The sequence below is a fragment of the Rhamphochromis sp. 'chilingali' genome, assembly GCF_963969265.1.
Source record: "Rhamphochromis sp. 'chilingali' genome assembly, chromosome: 6".
NCBI classification, from domain to species: Eukaryota; Metazoa; Chordata; class Actinopteri; order Cichliformes; family Cichlidae; genus Rhamphochromis; species Rhamphochromis sp. 'chilingali'.
In genome coordinates this window covers 20,889,334-20,915,455 of record NC_137933.1, presented here as the reverse complement: position 1 = coordinate 20,915,455, position 26,122 = coordinate 20,889,334, and the positions used below count along the sequence as shown (strand labels likewise).

Genomic DNA, 26,122 nt, shown 5'->3' with positions numbered 1-26,122 from the left:
TCTTAAACTTCATGTACTTGTTGCATTTAAGTTTTAGTCACTATTTAGTATTAAGGCTTTATGGACTGGTGTCAGCAGAACTACCTACAGATCAACACTAAAACCAATCCAAACCAGTAAAACCAAGGAGCTGGTGGTAGACTTCTGCAGGCACAAACATCCTCCACTGCAGCCACTAAACATCCAAGGTATTGATATTGAGGCTGTGGATAGCTACAGGTACCTTGGTGTTCACCTGAACAATAAACTGTACTGGTCTCACAACTCAAATGCTCTCTACAGGAAAAGGCAGAGCATGCTGTACCCGCTGCAGATGCTCAGGTCTTTTGGAGTGAAGGGCCCACTTCTGAAGACCTTCTATGACTCTGTGGTGGCCTCAGCCATCTTTTACAGTGCGGTCTGCTGGGGCGGCAGCATCTTGGTCTTTTCTTGTCTTGCACTTCTTGTGAAGTGTTAATAACCATGTCTGTATTAGTCTCCTTTGTGTATTTCTTAAGACGTTTAGTTTTAAGTGGTGGCTCTTCCCACTTTTACTTCTTGATTGGTGAATGGATTGCTTTTACCTTTGTCAATCTTATTTAGCTATGGCTTGTTCCCCACCCATCTCCAGTTCCTGCTATTTTTGCTTAGTCCACCAGTGAGTTATCCGTGTACGTTATTGGTTTAGCTTCCCTGTGCAGGTTTCGAATTCGTGTTTTTGGAATTTTTCCTTGGATTATGTTACATTTTGGATTTGCTAAAGAGCCAATAAAGAGCTCATCTTTTGTTCAGATCCTCTGCTCAACACTCCACACACCTACACTGTGAAACAGTCTCTTATTTGGTTTAATTTCATCATTATTCAACTGTTGTTGTTGTTCTTTTCTTTTTCTGTACCTTAAGCGTCAAACCTGTCTCTGTTATCGTCTCCTCTTCACATCCATCTTGTTTCTGCGCTCTCTGGTTTCTTTTTATTCTAATTCTTTGCATTTCTTTAGCTGCTGTTTTTGTTTTTGAATTTTTGTTAGTCATAGGATTTTCCCACCACATTAAGTTTTGCATAAGTTCATTTTTAATTGCCAACCTGAGAGTCTGCATTTGGCCTGCATATTGGGTCCTTTGCTAACTTGATCACTAATAGTGCCATTAAGTTATTGAAATTTTGTGTTAAAGTGACCCCTATCCAAAGTCTAACAAGGCAATCTCAATATGTAAGTTTTATTTATTTAGTTTTTGTAAATTGTTCTCAAGGCTTGTTCTCCCAGGTCTCGGCAAAACAAACATGTGGACTGCTTAAAAATGATTGGACCATCACCCAATGTAATGTTTATGCCACAAACATCATAAATTAACAGTATTGGTGACTGGTTTTATGGTTCCAGTGTGCACCGGCTCTTTAATTGAAATCCTGGTATATATAAATATACAAATGGCTGAGAGAGGAGCTGGGGAGAAGATGCGAAGTGGTCCCTGTGGGCACTCAGGGCAGTGGCACCCAAACTGGGCAACAGGCTCCAGCAGATCCCAGGAATGACATCCAAGATCTCTGTCCAGAAGAGCACAGGCCTATGAGCAGCAAAGAGACTGTGTAGGACCTTCAAGCTCCCGGGCCTCTGTTAGAGAATCTGAGCTTCACGGATAAAGTCCACCCGCAGGGGTGAGAGGGAAGTTAAAAATAAATATGATATATACATGCATATAGGAATTTGTGTGATAGATTTTTTTCAGTGTAAGATATGTCACTATGACATGTCATGTCATATCATGTCATGTCATGTCATAGTGACATGATTGGAGGAATTACAGTTATTTCTCTGCCAGGAATCAGTAGGCTTCTACTGCCATCTGCTGCTTTGAACCTTTAGCACTGCTCAAAACAGAGCAGTGTTTTTGTCAGCATCAAAGCCTGTCATAAAACAAAGCAAAATAAATAAATAAATAATAGTTTGGTTTTTTGATCAAATAAACTGTAGATTGATTTTCTGTTTTAAATACAACATATCCTGTTGACCCTTATGGATTCAATGCAGATTTGAACAGCATTAAAAAGAACAGAAAGTAATGCCAGGTTAAATATCCCCACCACAACCCCAACCTGCAGCTGCACACTCAGGACACCGGTGGGCTTGGCTGAACTTTCATCTCTCTGACCCTGCTTGTTTCTGAACAGAATAAAAATAGTAGTGTTCCTGTAAACAAGTTATTCAGTGAACTTTAAAGATGAACTCTAAATTCTGCAGCTTGGAAAGTAAGATTTTCACTGTCTATTTAAGATGATAACAAATTCAGATGAACAACAACACGTGACATATTACCCCCTGTCATTATTTGTGGCGGTATTTTGATCCTCTCTTCTTTCTTCTACAAAGATGCTTCAGGTCACTGAAGTGAGCATTCCTTTATATTCCTTTGAGGTCTGCTACAGCATTTTTGGCAGGTTGCCTCTGAATTGTGCATTACATTACCTTCATTCTGACTTATAACTGTATGCTTCTCCTTTTTTTAGATTATGAACTATTATGAGTAACAAATATATTTTTCTTTTAGTCTTCTATAACTATGAAGAGTTATAGCTAAACTAACATAAAAACTAAAACTAGATGTGCAAAAATATCCAGTTAAAATAAAAATAAAACATAGACTTTTGAGGAAAAACAGAAGCTACTTGAAACTATTTTCTGAACTGGGAAAATCAAACTAACATAAAGACAGAGATGAAATATCCTTAGTTTGCAAGTTGTATTAATTTTATTATTTCATCTTGTCTAATGATGCTTTGATGCCTTCACCATATGCCTTCCAACCATCCATTCATCCATTTTCTACCACAAATCTAGTGACTCATCAAGCAGAGAAGCCCAGACTTCCCTTTCCCCAACCACTTCCTCCACCTGATTTAACTGCTTTTAACAATAAAAACTGTTTAGAAAATAACTACAAAGAATACACGGACATATAAGTATGTGGCAAAATGTGGATGGATGGAAAATACAAAACTAAATTCACAGACGCAGCCTTGACACAACCAAAAACCTAAACTAACATGCATATGTTTTAAAAAGAAACAGACAAAGAGATCGCAATAGACTGCAATAGATCTTTTTTACATTTATTAAGAAATCCCATATAGGTTTTTTCCAGTAAAGTGTAACACACAAACTAATGCAGCAGTAGCACCACCAGCGTGTACCAGTAGACACATATATATGTGCATTTGTGCTCATGTGCATGACTTTCTCTCGCGCAAAATCACGTCCTGAGGCATCAGTGACAAAAACAGCAGCAGCAACAACATCATAAACAATCATTTTTGTCCAAATTTTCCTGACAACTCTGGATTTGCATTCTGAATTCAAGACGACATAACCAGAAGAAACTAGAAAGAAGCAAACATTAACACATCTAAAAATGAATAAATAACTTTAATAGTAATAAATTGCTGCACATACATTGATAAAGGTAAGGCAGCAGAGTTTATTGGAATGAACAGAGATTTTTCATGATGAGCAAAAAACCCCTCGGATGTTTTGGTTTACATGAAGCTTGCTCTTTTTTTCCACAGCTGTGAATACCTGCGATTTCACAACTGGTGCCTGGTGTGTTTGGCTGAACTTTCCTTTCTGTAAACATGGACCAAAACTTTCCATTATTGAGTAATCCTATGATCGTACAGAACAGAATATAAGACCAGTGCGTCCCTCAGTAGTAAGTTATTCAGTGAGCTCTAAAGATTTGTCTAAACTGTGTAAAAAAAAAAAAAGCAGTTTAGATTTAAATTTTGTGACTTCTGCAGCCATGAAGTTGCTTGTGGCTGGGATTTTTCTCATTCTAATTGTGGAAACCAATGCCCAGTGGTATAATTTCCCAATTGAAGCAGCTAAAGGTTAGAAATATGGCATTTTAAATACCTAACAACAATCTGTCATATTTCTCAGATTTTGATATTTTAATTGCGAATGTTGTCATTATTTATTATCAGTACTGTTTTCTGTCATTCTGATCAGGGACTGGTGATATGTGGCGAGCCTACAGCGACATGAGGGAGGCCAACTGGAAAGATTCAGACAAATACTTTCATGCCAGAGGAAACTTTGATGCTGCACAGAGAGGAGCAGGAGGCAGATGGGCTGCTGAGGTTATCAGGTTTGACAATCTACTTTACTGAAATTCATTTGTATTTTTGATTAACTAATCACTAATTTTTTAAGGCTGCTAATTCTGCTTCTCTCATTTTTTCAGTTTCTGATGTTGTTCTGAAACGTACTTACTGAAGATAGGTGGATTCACTGTCTATTTCCATTTTAGTAACACCAGAGAGTGGGTGCAGGAGAGACTGGGTCATGGCGCTGAGGACTCCGAAGCTGATCAGGCGGCAAACCGTTGGGGGCGAGACGGAAATGATCCCAACCATTTCAGGCCCGAGGGTCTTCCCAACAAGTACTGAGCGCAAAGCTCATTGACTTACAGGAGAATAAAACTGCATGAAGACGCTTCTAGTGTTGGAGTTAGTGAAAACATGGTGTTTTAAATAGCCCAAATTTGTTGTTGCTCAGATACCTGAGCTCCATCAACTGATCACGTCTCCCCTGTAAAAGATGTGCCGGGACCTGAGGTGGGGTGGTGTGTGTGGTACAAGCGGGGAAGCAGGAAAGTTGCCCATTGAAAAAACAGTGAACAAATAAAAAACGTGTAAAACTGCAAAAGCTGTTGGTGTCAGGTCCATCATTTCCACAGAAACATTTTTTAAAACCAAATACTGTCAGTTGTCCTTCTGCTACAGTGACCCCGGGGCACTTCCAGTAATCTCTCCAGTGTCTCCTGAGCCTACCCCAGGGCCTCTTCTCAGTAGGACATGGCCAGAACATCTCACGTTGCCATGCTTTGGGGAAAGCTCATTTCCACTGCTTGTTTACACAGCGTTGTTCTTTCAGTCATTACCCAGAGCTCATGACCATACGTGAGGGTAGGAATGTCAACTGGCAGCTTCGCTTTTATGCTCAGGTCTCTCTTCACCACACTGGACCAGTACAGTGCCCATATTCCTGCAGATACCGCACCAATTCATCTTTCAATCTCCCCTCTCCCTTACTCATGAACAAGATGCCAGGATACTTTGGACAAGAAATTTTTCATGTTGTTGCTGTGTGGGCTTTGGTCCTCCGTCTCTTATTTTCAGCCTCTTTACCACCAGCAACCATCCTAAAGTATATTGTCAAATTGATTATTTAGCACAAATTTGACCAAAGTAATCAAAATGGTTAAAATATATTCATTAATGATAGTGCTAAGAAGTCCCATTTTTCCAGTGTATGACACACAAAGCATCAGTGTTCTTAAACATATTCCAGTCTGCTTCTCTGTGTCAGATTTCAGCCTCCCCCATCTCTGGCAGCGCTTTTAGTTGTTGACTCAGTTGTGATGCACAGGTGCAGCCACTGGGTGACAGTGCTGTCTTCTGTCTGAAACCTGAGGCTGTGGTGTTTGTAGAGAAAATTGTCCTTGTCACTTAACTACTGCTACTATAATTGATGTGAAAACACATCAATATTTTTTTTCTACACACAATAAAGTTCAAGATGGATCAGCTGTGGTCTACACAGTTAGTTAGCGAGTCAGTTAAAAATACATTTTTATGTCAATTTTACAATCTGCTTCCTGATTTATTTCTGATTCTGACTTTAAAGACTCTCCAAAATTTGCAATCATCTTTTAGAATTATTTATTGTACTTATATTCAGTGTGGAGCAAGCTATCAGCTCAGCTTATCAACAGGCATATTAATGTGGTAATGACGTTATGCAGGCACAGGGCTGTAAGGCTGCAAAATTAATAATAGAAAATGAACATCATTTCTGAAGCAACAGGAGGTACTTGGCCCTTTTTAATATGTTTTTGTTCTCAGTTTAAGCTTTTCAAATGACATGCAGTGGTTTACTGATCAGTGTCAACATTTCTTATGCTGTCTTTTAACCATTATAAAAAAAATAAAGGATTTAGACATTTTGCAAAGTATTGCATTCTGTTTTTACGTATCTCACACAGTGAACCAACTTTTACATACAGGGTTGTATTATTTTTCAACAATATTTTTGCATATGGTCTTTCTGTATACACTAACAAACCATTCATGTTCCTGTGCCATTAAAAGAGTTCAAAAATGAATCACCTTTCGGTAGTAACATTGTTTAGAGGTTTTATCTATAGCACCTTCTGGAAACAGAGCTTTGAGTTATTATCGAGTTATTATCAGAAACTCAATTTATTAAAAGGTCAAAGTTTGATTGATTGATTGATTGATTGATTGATTGATTGATTGATTGATTGATTGTCTATTTGTTAGCAGTCTAGCATCCACAGTTTTCAAGATAGTATCTTCACATTTTGTGTGGTGACAGATACCAATAAGCTAGAGCTAATTTAATTTTGTTAAAAATTGGCTCAAGGTCACACTAAAAGTGAGAATCAGTAAAAACGTTATATTACCCACATTTTTTATGGATCATGTTCAAACTTCATAACAACATACTAGGCATTGGGGGACATGAGCACCTAGGTGGGCTAATTATTTGACCTTGCATTTAGATGTTTTTGACTATCTCCCAGTTCTTTTAACTGTCCCACTTTGCCCCACGCAAATACTATGTTTGTCCCACATTAGTTTGTCGGGATGTGGACGCTCGATTTCCTGTTTCCAGCGGTTATACACTGTGAGCTACACCACCTAAGCCCTCTTTGTAATGTAACAGTGACGGTGTAGTTCGAACTGCCGCTCGGGTGGGGTAGCTGGCTCTTGTGTGAGTGTTTCTATCTTTTCTTTTCTTTTTTTTTGTGCCGACCAGACAACCGCAGAGGGCTCGCTTTGCGTTATGCTCGTTCCGGGGTTCCGCTGCCAGCCGCTGTACTCCGTACGCTTTCTGTCGGTGATACACACACAAACGCACACACGCACGCACACCGAGTGATGCGCGACCAGCCAGCTCCATCTCTCGCAAATCTCAACACGAGGTGACTTGAGCAGCATATGACATTTTCCAGGTAGGATGTGTTTTGTTTTGTTTTTATTAAGAAAAGATACAAGCACGGTTGATCCCCGGTAACGGTTACAACCTCTACGCCTTCCTCCCAGGCATCGGGGAGGGGGGACAGGGTGCATGGATGCTGATCGCCCTAGCCCGTGGATCTGCCTTTAGCATCAGTGTTAACAACGGGGCGCTGAGCTTTGACCGAAATCGTTTCTTGCTGCCGAAGTTTATGATTCAGAGTGCTTGTTCTCACGGACAGCTCAGTTAAAAAGAAAAAAAAAGAAGCTCGGAGTAGGTCTGCTGAGACCTGCTGCTACAATTCTCGGTGATTCATCCATGCGCAGCCGAGTCTACGCCTAAAATTATTGATTGTACTTATATTGCAAATAGGCCTTTAGTTTCTCACGAGACGAGGAAGGTCATTAAATTTGGATGTCCTTAATGGGCACAGATCTTTTCCAGCATCGTTTTATTTAAGGGGGTGGAAACCTCAGGCGTGTGCAGTTCTCTTTGTGGAAATGGCCCGTTTTCCATGATATGTGCCCATTTTCTTATAAATATACCCCATCCATGCCATTTCCCCACACGTGCCGTGTGGGGAAATGGCATGTAATTGAATGAGATATTAGGTTAAGGAAGTAAAGTTAAAAACAAGTAAGGTGCATTAGTCCCCACCACTTATACTGTTATATCCCTTTACTTGAAATCAAGTTAAGCAAACTTGAATGTATCTGAAGCCTGTGTTTAATATTAGATTTGTGTATCATGCAGTTCCAGCCACAGATGCTGGTGAGGGCAGATGCTGACAGCATTGTGTCTGCCTGTTCATTGTGTTCAGAGGGAGCAGGGGACAGGCTCACAGGCTCTGCTTTGTATCACGCAGCATCTATGAGTTTCAGTGTAGCCATCATCCACTTGTATGGCATCCCCCTTTTTAGCTGTTTATAGTACAACTCTTGTTTTGTTGACTTCCCTGACAGCAGCAGCGGCAATGTCGATGCTGACCCACGGTCGGATAGATTTTAAGCTCCGTAATGTTATTACGAGTTACATAAGCCTTAAAGGATTTGCAGTGATACAGCCATTCAGTATTTTATAGTGAATCTCTGTGGTATGATCAGGTGGCGTCGTTTGATCTGTGAAACAGGCCATGATAAGATTATGTTCACAATCTACAAACATACAACGAAAGCGTTTGGATAGTAGGTCACTGACATTATATAGATACATTTGCAGCATCTTACCCATGATTATAAAAAAGCAATCCTGCAGCCACATATCACCCGTTGCCAAAAAAGCTAAACGCTTTATAACTGATTTACTAATCTTTGCAATCTGTTAGTGTGCAGGTAGAGGAAAAAATGAGGAGAAATTTATAAAACTGGTACAAGAGGTTAAAGATGGGAGTGTGCAACAGACGGAAAGAGAAGAACAATGGCTGTGTTCAGCTCAGGAAGAGGGTGGTGAACAGGACTGTGGAGGATGAGTGCAGAGAGAGGAGAGTAATGTATGGCTATTAAAGGAAGTAAAGGGCCCCTGGAGAGCCATGACAGATACTCATAAGGATGTGCACAGCATGTGAACTCGCTGGCGTGTTTAGAGTAGAAATGTCAGGTTTTTATCATTATCACCCCCTCCTACAAGCCGACCCCTCACCAATCACCTTCCACCTTTTCCTTCAGGGCCGTGCTTTCTCTATAACATCCTCCTGTGCGTGGCTCTTCCACCACCACCCCTGCTTTGTCTCAGGGCGGGGATCGTTTTCTGTGTAGCACCTGCAGTGAAGGACAGTCACCTTTTCTGCAGCCTGTTGGGATCTTGTTCAAGGCTGCAGTCGCAGGATACCAGATTGGACGCTGGGGGAAAGCCAGAAGAGGGCAACAACCTCTAGCCCTGCAGCGGAAATAATAAAACATAATTAGTATTTGGAAATCTGTGATTAAATCATGAATAAGCTGCTCAGTTTTAACATGCAACGGCATAAATGACTCTGTCTTAGCATTGTGGATAGCTGTGCCATAGGGGAATTTCAATATCCATTACATGATATCATGAGCAATATCTTCTTAAAAGATTTGGTCTGTAAACTGTGGATTTCATATGCAAAATGTTTACAGTTTGTAATCTGTTCATAATGTTTGCATAACTGAAGATACAATAAAAGACTATCGTGCCCTTGAGCGAAACATTCCAAGATCAATATACAGTATCTGTTCATTTTCACGTGCCATTAAAATGAAATCATGACTTATGATGGGCTTTCTCTACAGTCTGGTGCTGTAGTGTTGTTACATTGGGTGAAAAATTAGAGGAAGCAAATTTCCTACACAGAACGTCTTGATGCATTCTCAATCATCCAGGAAAGTAAATCTCCAAAAGTTGATTCTGTTCATCTGGACGTAGCGTTTTGTGGGAGAAACGTTTCGTCACTCATCCAAGTGACTTCTTCAGTCTCAGCTGACTGCAGGTTTCCCCAAGCTTACAACACAGAGCGAACACCATCCCCTCTGACAGGGAGGCAGAGAACAGCACATCAAGAAGGCCCTGAGTAAATGTGGCTATCCCAGCTGGACTTTTGTCAAAGCGGGAAAGGCACCTAAAGAAAGCTCCAGCAGGACAACCGCTGCCCAAGCGAAAACCTGTAGTGATCCCATAGGTGTCAGGAGTATCGCAACAGTTGAGATGCATTTTTTCTAAACACCGGGTCTCTGTGGCTTTTAAACCCCAAAACACGCTGCGCCAAAAATTGGTCCACCCCAAGGATCGGGTCCCCGACACAAACAGAGTAACATAGTGTACGCTGTTAAGTGCCAGGAGGATTGCCAGGATTTATACATTGGGGGAACCAAACAACCTCTGTCTGGCGAAGCGGATGGCACAACACAGAAGAGCCACCTTGTCAGGCCAGGACTCTGCAGTCTGTTCACACCTACAGGCCAGTGGACACTCTTTCAATGATGAGGATGTGCACATCCTGGACAGGGAGGAACGCTGGTTTGAGCGTGGAGTCAAGGAGGCCATTTACGTGAAAAGGGAAAGCCCATCTCTGAATCGAGGAGGGGGCCTAAGGGTACATCTTTCACCATCTTACAATGCTGTGATTGCAGCCATTCCCCAACTCTCTGTGAATGGTACTCATGGCCATTGATCAGTGGTCTTTGATCAGTGGGTTTTGGTCAGTGGTTGTTGATCAATGGTCATGAGAATTTGCATAATTATGATTAAGGAACTGACCTCCCAGCCCATTGTTCCTTCAGTGGGCTGGTTTCAGTCATTATGCAAATGTACTGTTTATAAGCTTGGGGAAACCTGCAGTCAGCTGAGACTGAAGAAGTCACTTGGATGAGTGACGAAACGTTTCTCCCACAAAACGCTACGTCCAGATGAACAGAATCAACTTTTGGAGGTTCCTACACAGAATTTAGCATGAAGCAGACAATCTACAAACCACAATGTGTCTGTATGTTAACTAGCAAACAGGTGCTGAGAAACTACTAATAAGTGAGATATAATTTCCAGCTCAGAGCTTGTTTCCGTAATCCCCTTTAAAATGAATTTAAATTAATATGACTTCCGTTCAAACAGAGAAACAAACCAAAGACATGAATCTCTTACCTGTTTATATCAATGCATAATTTATTCAATTTTTGGTTTGCACTACAATCATTGCATCCATTTACTTAACTGCTTGTCTAATTTTGGGTCATAGTTAGGCTGGAGCCTATCCTACCTGTAAAACATAGCCTGGTCACCAGTCTGTCTCCAAGCCAGGTTTTGGACTACAACATCTGATATTTTGCAGCAATACTGACTCTCTCAGTACTGTCGGTAGATATCCAAGCCTGTCTCCAGTCACCTCTTACTTCTGTATATTTTGCTTCCAAGGTGTCAGACTTTCTGGTAATTTTTCGGTAATTTTGTTAAGTGGCATTAAATAATACTTTTCCAGGCTTCTGAAGAACTGTCAAAGTTTTGCTTTGGACATTGGCTGCTTTTTCACTCATTTTCACTTCAGTCCTTGGACCTAACAAGGTGATTCCCAGAGAGCTAATAGATGAAAATATAGCATGTCTAGGCATGGTGTGCAATGTGTCCTTGAAAAAATTGAGGAAACTGGAGAGGTGGAGGACAAAAGAAGAAAATTATCATGCCTGAAAACAATATAGCCAGTAGGACAGTATCTGAAAGTCTTAAGAAACAGTTGATCCATCTGCTGTTCACTGAAGACTCATCAGAAATGGTCTCGGTGGAAGGTTAGAATTAACCTTTACTCAAGAATTACTCAAGAACTGGACTGAAAATCAGCAGTAACAAGTCTGATGGAGTGTTGCATCTAAATTTGAAGTATTTGGCTCAAATTGCCGTCAATATCTACAGAGGAGGTCAGGAATGAGGTATAACAGTGAATGTCTACAGCCACTATTAAAACATGGTGGGAATCTGTCATGGCTCTGTTAGCCAGTGGTGGAGGTTTTGTCAAAAAAAGAGTTTTGAGTGTCTTTAAAGAAGACTGGAGAACTATTCCTGAAGACTGCTTAAAGAAATTACAAGAAAGCTTGCCTAAGAGAGTTCTGACTGTGTTGAAGAATAAAGGTGATCACACCAAACATTGACTTACAACCTTCTTAGAGTTGTAGATATTTGCCTTATATACTGTATTTCCATGAGCATTTGCACATTTTCAGGAAGTCACTGCACAAACTTTGCTAGCAAAACATTAAGTAATTCGGGTTGGCTTTTGCACAATCTGATAAATTATATATATATTTACAATATGAAATGCCTTCAATATTGTACAAACCCAGAGAAATGTGTTTATTTCAGTGTAAGGGACATTTAATTTTTGGTTGTCTGTCAATGCAGTCATTTCCCCTTTAGCACCTATAGACAACCATGGTAATAATGTTACTACAGCATTCATAAATGCACATGTAGTTCATTTTAGTGTGATTATTTGGACATGGATATCACTACTAGGCTACTTTTTGCTTGACTTCACAACGTGGCTGTATGTGTAGTCCACCTCAATGTCATGGGTCCACCTGTTTAATGTTAAGCAAGCAGTTATCATTACATTAGCGATGTAACAAAACTCCCATGATCCCACACTACTTCACAAACACTGTCAAATTGAATCTTTTGGTATTGACTGAGAAGCGCCTAGTGGCAGAAAGCAGTCTGATCATTGAAAGCTTTTGAGATCACTGCTCTGCTGTCGTATTCTCCTGTCGGTATGAGTTGTTCAATTATTCACCATCTATGGAGGGTTTATATCCAGATGGCATCATCGCTAGAGTCAGTCTCGTTTCTTCTCAGCTTCACAAGCGAAGAGCTGTGCAACACAGGGACAAAACATATATGAATCAAAATGAGCAGCCAGAGTCTGACTGCTTTTTTTTCTTCTTAACATGATTTCTTAATAACACTTAATGCAGTGGTGGCAGCTATTCACACAGTTTCAAAGGGTGGACTGTGTAAACCTCTGCTGATTTTGTTAAATTAGTTTTGGTGCCGTAATTGAAAGAAAAAGCAACTAAAATCCAAAGTAATATCTTAAAAAACAACAAAAAGTCATCTTTTGAGCAAGCTTAGCTTAACTTTTATTATCCTGCTATCTCATGTGAACCAGAGTATTTGTGTACTGCATAACAAATGCCTGATGATTTTCATGGTTTCTAGCATGTAATTTGAACTCATTACGCAGCATCATTAAACGTTTCAGTGTTAAAAGGTCGTGCTCATTTTGTGAATTTTTGTCAGGACTGATTGGCTCCCCCCCACCAGACGTCAGTGGGATTGCTCATCATTGCTCAGTCTTCACTCACTCAGATTTAGATTTGGATGGAGATTAAAAATAAGTCTAAACATTTAAGCTGTTAAAACATATTTAGAGGAGAGTGCATCCTTGGTAGAGGTATGTGCGTTTTAAATGCAATGTTGTTTGGTTTGGCAGTCTACCATATGGGGCTTAAATTAGATTAAAATACAGAACAAATTGTTGCAGCCAGCCAAAATAGTCAATATGAAGAAAAACATTTTGAAAATTACAGCTGACAGAAGGACATCTACATGTAGTAATTTAAAATATGCTGCACCTTTCTCTTCCTACCGGCTGTGCTTCCTAAAGGTAATATGAAAAAGTAGCATCCAGCAATAGTATAGTGTTCATCATTTTCCCTGCACAGCTTCACTGGCTGCTCTGGATGCGCAGCAAAGACTTTAATCTTGTGCTTTTCAGCTTACGCCAGCTGTTTTTTCTTCTTTTTTTTTTAAGTTTGTAGCCTAATCAAAATTCAGTGTTTGTCACAACCAGAAATGGTTTTCTGGTTCATTTGTGGGCTTGATTACAGCATCAAAACTCAGAGGAGACAAGATGTGACTCACCATAACACAATGATGAGAATACTGCTCCCAAGATAGCCTCATGACATATTCAATTTGACAATCATTACAAAGTTGTCCATTTTTAAAAATAAAAATCATAATGGCACAACATATTTATCCTGTTTTCAAGCTTACGTGATTCCAAATCATGAAGCTGGTGAAAGATATTTCTCTCTGTCTTAACCATATAAAATGCCAGGCTGTTTAACATCTACAGTCAGATGTCTCTGAATGAACCATGAATATCCTGAAGGACTTAGGTCGAGTCAGGTCAGGCGCTGTTGTCCAGCTCTTGATTACGCCCATGAATACGACAGCCGTATCAGTGTTACTTCATTTGTTTGGACAGCCGTGTCTCATTGAATTTCAGTTTTTCCTTGAAAGTGTGGTCTGTGTCTTCCCCTGTTAAATGCATTTTTTAAAGTCCGGTCGTCTTTGATTTTAGAGCCAATGTTATCATCAATGCAGCCATTATGGTAGTCTGAAGTGACTTAACCAAGCATTTCTCTTGATTATCTGCCAGCTTTTGACTTAGGGGTCAGACTTAGTGTTATTGCTCTAACAGGTGAAGGAGCACGGATAAATCCAGGTCATGTTCAGTGGATCAGTCAGGAGGATGTTTGTTTCATAGTTTGTGACAGTTCTTAAAGTATAAGCTTATCTTTGAACTGTTGTTTGAATCTCAGCAGCTCTGTGATGCTTCGGTTGGTATATAGATAGCATGCAAAGTTTACCGCAGTTTGTATTTATACACTGAACAAAAATATAAACGCAACACTTTTGTTTTTGCTCCCATTCCCCATGGGATGGACGTAGAGACCTAAAATTCATTCCAGATACACAATATAACCATCCCTCCCAAACAGTGGTCACAAATCAGTCCAAATGTGTGGTAGTGGGCACATCTGCTATATTGAGATAATCCATCCCACCTCACAGGTGTGCCACATCAGGATGCTGATCTGACATCATGAGTAGTGCACAGGTGTACCTCAGACTGCCCACAACAAAAGGCCACCCTGGAATGTGCAGTTTTTTGCGCTATTGGGGGTCTGGGGACCCAGAACCGGTCAGTATCTGGTGTGACCACCATTTGCCTCATGCAGTGCAACACATCGTCGCATGGAGTCTATCAGATTGTCAATTGTGGCCTGTGGAATGTTGGTCCACTCCACTTCAATGGCTGTGCGAGGTTGTTGGATAGTCGTGGGAACTGGTACATGCTGTCGTATACGCCGGTCAAGCACATCCCGAACATGCTCAATGGGTGACATGTCCGGTGAGTATGCTGGCCATGCAAGAACTGGGACATTCTCAGCTGCCATCTGCCCTGAACAATGTGAACCATGATTCATCCGTGAAGCGCACACCTCTCCAACGTGCCAGACGCCATCGAATGTGAGCATTTGCCCACACAAGTCTGTTACGGCGACGAGCTGGAGTCAGGTCAAGACCCCGATGAGGACGACGGGCATGCAGTTGAGCGTCCCTGAGACGGTTTCTGACAGTTTGTGCAGAAATTGTTTGGTTGTGCAAACCAATTGTTCCAGCAGCTGTCTGGGTGGCTGGTCTCAGACGATCTTGGAGGTGAACCAGCTGGATGTGGAGGTCCTGGGCTGGTGTGGTTACACGAGGTCTGCGGTTGTGAGGCTGGTTGGATGTGCTGCCATATTCTCTGAAACGCCTGTGGAGACGGCTTATGGTTGAGAAATGAACATTCAATGCACGGGCGACAGATCTGGTTGACATTCCTGCTGTCAGCATGCCAATTGCACGCTCCCTCATTGCTTGTGGTATCTGTGGCATTTTGCTGTGAGACAAAACTGCACATTCCAGGGTGACCTTTTGTTGTGGGCAGTCTGAGGTACACCTGTGCACTACTCCTGATGTCAGATCAGCATCCTGATGTGGCACACCTGTGAGGTGGGATGGATTATCTCAATATAGCAGATGTGCCCACTACCACACATTTGGACTGATTTGTGACCACTGTTTGGGAGGGATGGTTATATTGTGTATCTGGAATGAATTTTAGGTCTCTACGTCCATCCCATGGGGAATGGGAGCAAAAACAAAAGTGTTGCGTTTATATTTTTGTTCAGTGTAGACAAAGGAAAAGATGAAGAAAATAACCAACATATGTCAGCTGTTGGCTCTAGATGTTATCCTTCTCGTCAACAACAGGCTTCTTTCGTGTTCCTCTTGTTCGTTTGCGAAAACCAGAGTCTCCTGATTGCGTGAAACTTTTCTTCACCTCCTTCAGTGCATTAGTGGCCAGCACTTTCAAGTAATCAATTTCAAAGCACTGACGGACGAGTTGAGGCATGAAAGTTGGCGAGAAATGTTTCAGGCCAGAAGGAAGTGTTTACACGCTCCTGTGTTTTCAAAATGACACCATGCTGAATCAGGTGTGAAGAGCAAGAGCATATTGTCTGGAGCTCTTCAAAGCAGACAAGTGGCGTCTGCTACACAGGTATATTATCTAATCGAGGCATCTTCAGTGTAGTAATTAATTTATTACATTCTTTTAATAAAAATACAATGAAAAGATATTGATGGGAGGATGAAGGGGAGGATGCTGAACTAAACTGGGAGACTGGCTCCAGACAGAATTACTGGCCACATATTCATGGATTAGAATTAAATTAAACACACAAACATATAATTAATTCAAACCTTTTAATGAGCTTATTAGAAGAAAACCTTGACTTTCAAGACATAATGTGTATATGAAAGCATGAACTTCGTGGAAAAAACAAACACAATGCAGTAATACCAACATTAAAAAGGGCATTTTACACAGCAGTGCAAGCATTTTACCTCTTTCTGCACGTACCTGTGAAAATGTTGTATAGCACTTAAAAGTGTGTCCCTTCGTGCTGTTCCCTGGTTGGATTTCTGAACAATGAGTCTGTGAATTATCGAGTTTATACTGCATATTATGTCTTCCAAATGCGACGGTGTCTCCTAGAATCAGCGAGGTGATACTTACACATCATTTCACCTCTCTTTATGGAATTAGCATGCAAATGAGTCCAAATCAGTTTCACACTCTGTGACTAAATCAGGTCACATTGGGAAGAAAGCAAAATGGCAAAGGAAGAAAGAGAGAAAGAACGAAAGAAGCTGTTCTCCCACAGTGCTCGGGTGAAAGAGAAACCCATTCATAGCTGCATTAATCATGGGTGGCAATAAAGAATGGCTCTGAGGCGGCGCTCGGGGAGGGAGGAAGTGAGAGAGACGGGGAAAGGAGCAGCATTGAAACCGTCGTATTCGTCAACTGGATCTGCCTGAATTCAAACTGTCCTCTGTAATTGAGGTCAGGGCAACTTAAACATCTGCTGAATGTACAGTAAAGTAAAATGTGTTTGCCCTCGTCTAGATTTCTTAGGTTGTTTCAGATTATCAAATAAAAATGAAATGATGATTTCATTTATTAAGGGATGAGAAACTCTTCCTGTCAGTATTTTGTAATACATGCTAAAATAATGTTTTACATACTGTATGTTCCTTTCCAACTTGTCATGAAGTTACCAAGCAGCATTATTGCAGGGTGAAAACTACTGCTCATTAAATAAAAGAAACATTCAAAGGCTTCAGAGCAGCAGGTCTTCACGTTTTACAAAAGACTCACAAAAAACAGTGAGTAAAATCTGTTCTGTGTATCACACACATGCCAGAGTTTATCATAAGAGGAGGTTATGGAGAACCACAAAGGTTGTTGTAGAAGCTCTGCTTCTTTTCTGTGCATTTTAGTATTTTTAGGTGTTTTCACTATTTTCTTTCTGCCCCTTGTGCTACTGTAACAAATGAATTTCCCCAGTGAGATGTTATGTAAAGTCCATGTCTGATGCGTACAAACCTGTCCAAATTTTCCATGGCCCTAAAGTAATTGAATGACCTCCAAACCTAATAATTGTATGTTTTGCCCTTGGCATCAAAAACTACAGTCAAACATTCGTGATAGCTTGCAATGACTCTTTCCAAAAACAGATTTAAACTAGGGCTGTTCGATATAACGATATATATCGGATGACGATATAAAAACATCTATTGTTTCATTTTACGCTATCGTTTGTTTCGTGGTGTCGCAAACTAAACTGTTTACGGCAATATTTTTTCATCGTTTTGATGGTCATTGTAGCGGCTATATTAATTTCTTAAAGTTCTCTCTTTCTCTTATATTTTATATAACCACACTACAGACGGAAAAGCGCCCGTTTTTTTGCGTTGTGGTTAGCAACAACGACGGTAACAGCATCGCGTGTCCGCTTGTTTATGTTCCACATAAACCTTTCACAATAAAGCTCAAGATCCTGTTGAGACTTTTCAAAATAAACTGAATCACGTGAAAGAGCAGATTATTTACGGATGAGAAGTAAAAAAGAGCCGCCAGGGCCCTATTTCAGGAAGCCGGTTTAGAAAACTCAGAGTGAAAAACGATACTCAGGGTTGAGTAACCCCGAACTGTCCAACTCGGAATATTCGGTTTCAGAAAGGCTGATAACAATTAGTTCAATCAACGCGGAGTTGCTTTAACCCCAAGTTAAGCGCGCGCACGAGGATACATAAAGCCCTGATTAGTGGAGCACAGATTAAGCGAGTCACCATGGAGACGGAGGGAAATTCAAATTCAAATTCAAATTTTTATTTGTCACGTACACAGTCATACACAGTACGATATGTAGTGAAATGCTTGGACAACTGCTCGTGACCTAAAGAAAACAAAAAAGGAAAGGCTATGAATAAGATAGGAAATAAATATGAAAAATTAAAAAGGGTAAATTTAACTAGGAAGGAATAAAATATAAATTAAGGTTAAAAATGAAATAACTGTACAACACAAATTAGAATGAAGGGTAAATTTAACTGGGAAGAATAAGATAAAGATAAATATATAAATTAAAGTTGAAAATAAAATAACTGTACAACAAAATACACAATACACAATATAGAACTATATAAGAATGTATGAAGAAATCTAAATATAAATAAATATATACACAATAACAGCAGCTGTACAAGTATTAACCGGAAATGAAGAATATAGTGACCAGTGTTGTGCAAAACCAAAGTCCAGAAAGTCCAGTGTGTGTGTAAGAACTGTATGTGTGGGTCAGTACTGTGTGGTGGTGTGATTGAGAGACCGTATCGCCTGCGGGAAGAAGCTCCTCCTCAGTCTCTCTGTGTTGGTCTTCAGGGAGCGGAATCGCTTTCCTGACCTCAACAGAGAGAACAGTCTGTTGTTGGGGTGGCTGAGGTCCTTCACGATCTTCCTGGCCTTGGTCCAGCACCGCCTGCTGTAGATTGAGTGCAGGTCAGGGAGCTCGGAGCGGATGGTGCGCTCAGCTGACCGCACAACCCTCTGTAGAGCTCGTCTGTCCTGCATGGTGCTGTTCCCGAACCAGGTTAAGATGTTTCCCGCCAGGATGCTCTCTATGGTGCACGAGTAAAAGTTCCTGAGCACCTTGGAGGGCAGTTGGAAGTCTCTCAAGCGTCTGAGGTGGTAGAGACGCTGTCGGGCCTTTTTCACCACGGTGTTGATGTGACAGGACCATGACAGGTCCTGCGTGATGTGAACTCCGAGGTATTTGAAGCTGTCCACTCTCTCCACTGGGCACTCGTTGATGACGGGGGTCTGGTAGTTCCTCTCCTGCTTAGTGCTGAAGTCCACTATCAGCTCCTTTGTCTTACTGACGTTTAGAAGGAGGTTGTTCCTCTGGCACCAGTTCTCCAGATTCCTAATCTCCTTCAGGTAGGCCGTCTCGTTGTTATCAGAGATCAGGCCCACCACGACGGTGTCGTCAGCAAACTTGATGATGGTGGTGGAGCTGGTAGTGGCCACACAGTCATATGTGTACAAAGAGTACAGCAGGGGGCTCAGAACACACCCCTGGGGGGCTCAAGTGCTGAGAGTGGTGGAGGCTGAGACATGTCCGCCCATCCTTACTGCCTGTGGTCTGCCAGTTAGGAAGTTGGAGATCCACTGACACATAGATGAGCTGAGTCCCAGATGCTCCAGCTTGGTGGTGAGTGTGGAGGGAATTATGGTGTTAAATGCAGAGCTGTAGTCTATGAAGAGCATTTTAACATAATTCCCCCTTCTAGTGTCCAAGTGAGTGAGTGATGTGTGGAGGAGATGAGAGATGGCATCGTCTGTGGAACGATTTGGACGGTAAGCGAACTGTAGTGGGTCCAGTGTGTCTGGTAGTGAAGAAATGATGAAGTCTCTGACCAGGCGTTCAAAGCACTTCATCACTACTGAGGTGAGGGCTACAGGGCGATAGTCATTGAGAGAAGCAGGGTGGGGTTTCTTCGGGACAGGAACAATGATGGACTCTTTGAAGCATGTGGGGATCACCGACTGAGATAAAGAGATGTTGAATATCTCAGTGAACACAGGAGCTAGCTGATATGCGCAGTCTCTTAGGATACGACCTGGGATGCCGTCGGAAAGAAGACGCGGTCAATGTATTTTACAGCGCTTGAGGCCGAAATTCTGATGGCAGCATATGCCGATAACATGCAAATTCCGCGGAAAAAAAGTAACACAGCCTCAGCTGCAAAAGAAAGGGAGCATGCATGGCAAAACATAGCCGACAGAGTCAATGCGTGAGTGTTAATTTAAACATTGATCTAGGGATTTCCACCCATTTAACACGTTATTTTATTATATTTTATTTTATTTTTTATTTTATACATTTGATTTTGTGATGTGATTTGAGCGCAGGTGCAACCCAACAGGCCCCAAACGTTCCTGGCAGCAAGTAAAAATGAAATATAAAAATATAGTCCAAACAGGTAAGATGTAATTGTATTATGAGCCATAGTGCTTGGTCTGTTTGTCCGATGTAAATCAATTGCAGTTAGAGGCTACATTAATTTCCCCTCTGTAAGCACTTATTGAAATTATCTGAGCACATTACAAGTACATATTTGCTTACTCTGTATGCTCAAATGTGACCCGTTATAGCCAACAGAAAAAAAAGCGGAGGCCCGAAAAACAGGTGGGGGTCCTCCACCACCACCACTCACAGAGGCTGAGCAGTTGGCTTCCACATTTGTGATAATGTTGGCAGCATCACATATGATCTTCACAGTGCAGAGAACACAAATTAGCATCCATTACTATAATGAAATAATTTGTTAGTTTGAAATGCTACAGGGAACTATGTACCTGTACATTAATGCTGTGGAAAGACTTCCTGTTCACATAGCACTGAGCAGTGCTGATTTTCTAACACAGGAAAATAACTCAAAATGTTAGAAATATTCCAGTGTTAGAAAATCAGCACTGCTCAGTGTTAGCCATTGTTAATCTTCAAAACTGACTAGGTTACTTTTAAACATATAACACTGTCAAAAGTGTTAATTTAACACTCACCAGTGTTGTATTTAACACTCAGAGGTGTGGACCCATATAGACACTCTCCAGTGTTAAATTAACACTGGAGATTTTGCTGTGTATACTTACTCAGAGTTTGCACTAAACCGGCTTCCTGAAATAGGGCCCAGGTGTTAAAAAATAAACTCAAACGTTAGAACAGGCTAACTACTTCAGGCGTGTAATAAATACTCACAAAGAAAACGGCGGCCTTTACAACTTATGCCTAAAAATGTATAGTTTCATGCATCGGTTAAAACACTTGACTCCAGCTACACGACGCGCAGCTGGAAACACTTCCCGCAAGTCGAGCTGCCCGGGATTCACAGAATTTACAGAAAATGTTACATTTCTGTGATTTATATCGTTATCGAGACGATAGAATTCTTATATTGGGATATGAGATTTTGGTCATATCGCACAGCCCTAATTTGAACGTTTGTGGGTGATTAAAAGCATTTAACACGATTCAAAGTTACAGCTGAGATCTGTAATTACTGTCTGAAAATAGACTACAGTTTTGACTGGCAGGTTTATTAACTTAATGTTCACAACCTGTAGCTACAATTTGATAATGAAATGTGTCACTGTCTTCCCATGTAGAGTTATTTCAGAGATCGGGGCTTCTTCTGTGATAAGATCATCTGGGCCAGACTGAAGAAGGTGCCTTCAGAGACATTAAAAACATGAGAGCATAGGTAGACCAAAATTAAGAAGCAGCTTGTTCTGGTAGTGAATGCTGTCACACGGTGAATAATGGAATGAATACTTACAAAAAGGTTTTTTAATACAGTTGAAACCCAATAAGGAATATTGTCTTGACAGCCTTAAAATAAATTGTAATGAATTTCTTTTTTGACTCAGCAGAGCTCCATTTATTCATTGTAAGCTGCTCATCACTGGCTCTCAGCAGGTCTCTGCATCTCATTCATAATCCCAAGTCATCATTCTGACTCTTATTCAGGACTTAAAGCCTTTGCATTGTACTTGCGTGTACTGGATACCCCTTTTAGTTATTTTTCAATAGCAATAAACCCTCCCGGGGTTGCAGGATGCATAACTGTGCCAGCCAAAGACATTTGCAGTATTTTGCAGATGGTTGAAGTTTGCCTTTTAACTTGTGTAAAAAACGGTGAATGCCTGTGTTTTCCTTGCCGAAGCCTAACAACATAATTTTGAACCTAAACCTAACCAAACAGAAGAAAACCAAAGTAAGTTCAAATGAAAAAGACTCAGAACTCCTGTCTTCATGCTGGTTGGTCATGTGATTGTGCCATTCACAATCTCACCTCCCTCCTAAATCCGTAATAACAGGATATCAGTGTAATTGTCATAATAATGCCCTGTGTCGAACTGTTATGTTAAAATAGGATGAGACGAGCCCAGCATCAGTATTTGACTAGCTCGGACTGATTTTTAGTATTTTTCCCTTGTTTCAGTTCAGACACTGTTGTTAGTATCCGTGCAAACAATTGTCTTATGTGACATGTGAATTTCAATTTTTTGCGCAAATGTGCATATTCCAAAAATCCCTATTGCAGCATTTTCAGACCATATAGCATAGCCTGTCAATCCCACTTCTAATACTAAGTCTGGTGCATTGAAAATAACAGTTACAGTTAATAATGTCCATACCACGACCCCCAAACACCACAACAGTGATGTTATATAATGTCAGTGTGTGATGAAAGTCTTGGCTAGCTAGCAAGAATTGACATTTCCATGGCCACTGATGACATTGTCCTTCAACTCCTAAATGAAAATTGCAGAATTAACTGTAATGAACTGCATGAAGCTGTAGTTCCTGAGTGCGAATGCACTTACATGCCCAAAGTATAAGTGAGTATGGACTTACATGGCTTGAGATATGCATAATTGCATGTACTTCTTATCGAGCATTTAAATTATTCCTAAAAACAGTCAAGTTTGTTCATACAAAAGTGGAAATATTGGTATTAAAAGATGTAATTAGAAAACCAGGAGTTACAATATAATAAGCATTTGGCCGTGATTAGAACTAGAGTGTGACCTTGGCGCACCCATTTTAAATTTGGTCCCGCTGTGTTGTGAGTCATAAAAAGAGCTCTGTCCCTCAGTATGCTGTCACTTATGTCATCAGTTAGACTTTAGATGCATTCACCAAGCCAGCTCATTAGCTACCGCTATTGTCTGAAGAGCAGCATGACATTAGCATTTAGATGTGCAGAGAGCCTCACCTGCTGCTGTCATTGTTACAATGTGCAGGCAAGTTCACGTTGAGTAAATTGATTTTCTTAGCTGCTATTCCATAAAGCAATGTTGTCTAGAAGATGCAGACGTAAATGTTTTTTATTTTTCTCCATAATGCAACCTTGTATTGTTATTCAAGCATGATGAATGCGAGCCGGGCTGATTTTGTATTGCATTGGAGTACAGTGCTAGCCTCTGGGCCATTATTTCTATAGCCACGCATGTTTGTTGATAGGCAGCACAGATTACTGTTCATCGTTTGTGTGATAAAGCTGAAGGAACGTAACCAAATTGATGTTTCATCTATAGTGTCAGGCTTGCTCTGGGAGAAAAGCATGAAAAAGTGGAAGAGAGAGAGAGACGAAAACAATGTAATTCTGAAACCTTTTTATAAAAATGGCGCAGATGAGCTGGCAGCTTTACTTACAAAGGATTCTTTTCCTTCATACCTGATCATAAGACGTGTTTATTCTCAGTGAGATCAGCAACTCCAGCTTGACTCAGTGTTGACAGTTGTGCTTAACCCTGATGATCGGTTTACTTAGATTTTGACTCAAACATCACAGAGTTATCGTAGATTTACTGAACTGAAAATATGTCTTCAAGTCTTGAATGTTCAACTGTATAGTTTGTCATGATGTTCTGAAAAAGATTTGAAATACTTTCCTTGTCCATGACAATATACCTCAGACCCTAATGCATATACACCAGACTCACACTCCTTGATGCATCTCTGCAGTGCCATTCTGTTTCTTTGGATGTTTTGTTATAGGTTACGTGTTATAGCAGGAAGGATGCATTTAGATATAGTGGTTTTCTGCTCTTGAGCGCACCTAACTCAAGGTTGGATGTGTTTGGAGATGCTCCTTTGCATACCTTGGTTGTAATGATGTTGAGTTACTGTCCCCTTTCTCATGACCTCTGGCATTAACAAGGCATTTTCACCCGGAATATTTTCTCTTTTTTGGACCATTCTCTGTAAACCCTACAGATGGCTATGGGAAAATCCCAGTAGAACAGCAATCTGTGAAAATTCAGACCAGCACGTCTGGCACCATTAACCGTGTCACACTCAAAGTCGCTTAAATCACCTTTCTTCACCATTCCGAAGCACAAATTGAACTTCAGCAGGCTGTCTTGGCCATGTCTACATGTCTAAATGCAGCCGTTTGATTGGCTTAGCAGATATTTGCATTAAGGATCAGTTGAATAGATGTCGCTGGAGAGCAAACGTCTTGCTATAATGACTGCAGGGTATATATGCGTGTCTCTGTACCTTATCTCGCCTTGAATGAAAATTTGCATGAACATCATCACACGTACAGTGATTAACATCTAAGCCTTTTTTTTTTTTAAAAGACAGATTTATTATAAATCCAGATTCTTTGGATTTTCATATATTTTATGTTATTTCATCATCCCCCTGAGAATCCTATGTCGCGTTTTTTTCTTCTACTGCATCATACACAGGCTTGTTTCTCAAAACAGGCCCATTCTGAGCCATCTATAATCTATAACGCTCATCAATAATTTTGTTGTTGTTGTTGGTAGGGAATGACTGCCTTAGCTTTTGTTTTCCCACGACACGCTGCAACATTTTAGAATAACATTTGAATGAAAAACAGGACAGGAGTCAACAAGTCTGGGTGTGTGTAGCTGTGCCAGGATGCCGAAAAGACAGTCAGTATTTCAGTAATACTCCTGAGCCTCGATTATGTTGTTGTGCTTATTCTTTTGTTGTCATTTTACGGTACACTGAAGGTTTAATTTGGATGCTTTATATAATCCACAATCATCAAAGGACAATGCAAAACACAAACATCTGGTTTAAATGAGGACTGCAGTCATGGATATAATCTGCGGTTATCGCTTGTGCTTTATGCACGCTGGTGTGCTCAGTGGCAGGAAAGAAACTGGGAACTGTATATTGGAAAACTGTGAGCATTCAAAATTAGATTTCATTTTTTTCGGAGATAAGCAGCTAAAAAAGAACAGAAAGTCAGTTGAAAATAAAATATTGGTGCCTCACATTGAATGTAGCACTGCAGACTTGAAAGGTGCACGCCCTTTTAGAGAGTACTCACACTGAACCAACCTTCAAGCAAATGATGCTCACATCACTGGGAAACTGAATAAAAGGTAAGTAATGCTGCATTGCTACACTGCACATTTAAAATCTGTTGATCATTTAGGGAATAATAGAATATTCAGACAGACTGACAGAATATGTGACTAGCTTTCACTAAACCATTCTGTTTCCTGTTTGCTGCTTTCTACAATGAGGTGTTTTTTGTTAAATTTTGAACACTATAAAATAAAAAGCAAAGGTTCAGGGTTTCTATAAAAGACTATGCATCTGTAGACAAACAAACTAGAAACCCTGAATGTGTATTACACTAGATAAAGCTAATTGCAGATGCACTGCATCAGAGAATTTCCCGTGCCTTCTGATTGTGGTTCAGGAGGTACTTAAAGGTCATGAAAGAGCTTCTGTACTTACGCCAAAAAAAAAAGAAAAACAGTATGTGTGTTTGGTCTTACACGCTGAAATCGGAGCTGCCTGTGCTGACCTCTCAGCCTCGGTCGACGTGAGTTAGCTGAGGAATACTAATGAGAGAACTGGGTTTCAGCTGAATGGATAATGAATTTAAAAACAACAACACAAGTTGTTGTCTCAGTGTTCACAGCGCTGCTTTGTCATTATGCTGTTGTGATGGTAAACCCTCTATACGGCAGCATAAAACAGAATCGGTGGAATAAAGCATTTGCTTTGGCTTAGCACTAACTGCTAAACATTGCTGCAGGTCAGGACAGCTTGTTTATCTGTGCTCTGCCTTTAAATCCCACTCAGTTCACCCTCTGTTCAATCTTTAGGTGCCTTAGGTCTGCAAGACAGAAAGGATTGCTTAGTTGTTGTTGTGAAAAAGGAGGTCAAGGAAGCGTGGTGTGAGCAAACCTGTATGCTGATGGGATGCTAAAACCAAGGAGAGGCCCATGCGAGGCTTCAGAGTGAGCATAATGTATGTTTTTTACCTTTCATGATAGAGGAGGAAGGGAGGATGGAGATCAGTGGGGTAGATTTCCTGCTGGAGATGAGCTCTGAGTGGATGTGTGGGTGTGGCTT

At 40.7% G+C, this 26,122-nt stretch overlaps 2 protein-coding genes across 4 annotated transcripts in view; both read left to right on the top strand.

Moving 5' to 3' along the window:
• The first annotated feature begins 3,204 nt into the window (after positions 1-3,204).
• Positions 3,205-4,632, top strand: LOC308398639 (serum amyloid A-5 protein-like). Its single transcript, XM_080885387.1, has 3 exons — positions 3,205-3,862; positions 3,984-4,122; positions 4,285-4,632. Exons 1-3 carry the CDS (start codon positions 3,775-3,777, stop codon positions 4,421-4,423), a joined length of 366 nt encoding a protein of 121 aa, XP_080741513.1. The 5' UTR covers positions 3,205-3,774; the 3' UTR covers positions 4,424-4,632.
• Positions 4,633-6,874: 2,242 nt separating this feature from the next.
• apba2b (amyloid beta (A4) precursor protein-binding, family A, member 2b) overlaps positions 6,875-26,122 on the top strand; it is an 81,405-nt gene continuing 62,157 nt past the window's right edge. For 2 of the 3 annotated variants that reach the window (XM_080885836.1, XM_080885833.1), the window contains exon 1: positions 6,881-7,014. The gene's annotated coding sequence lies outside the window, so the exon portion shown is untranslated. Of the gene's footprint in view, positions 7,015-26,122 lie in introns of all 3 variants that reach the window. The other variant, XM_080885835.1, reaches the window with a different exon arrangement.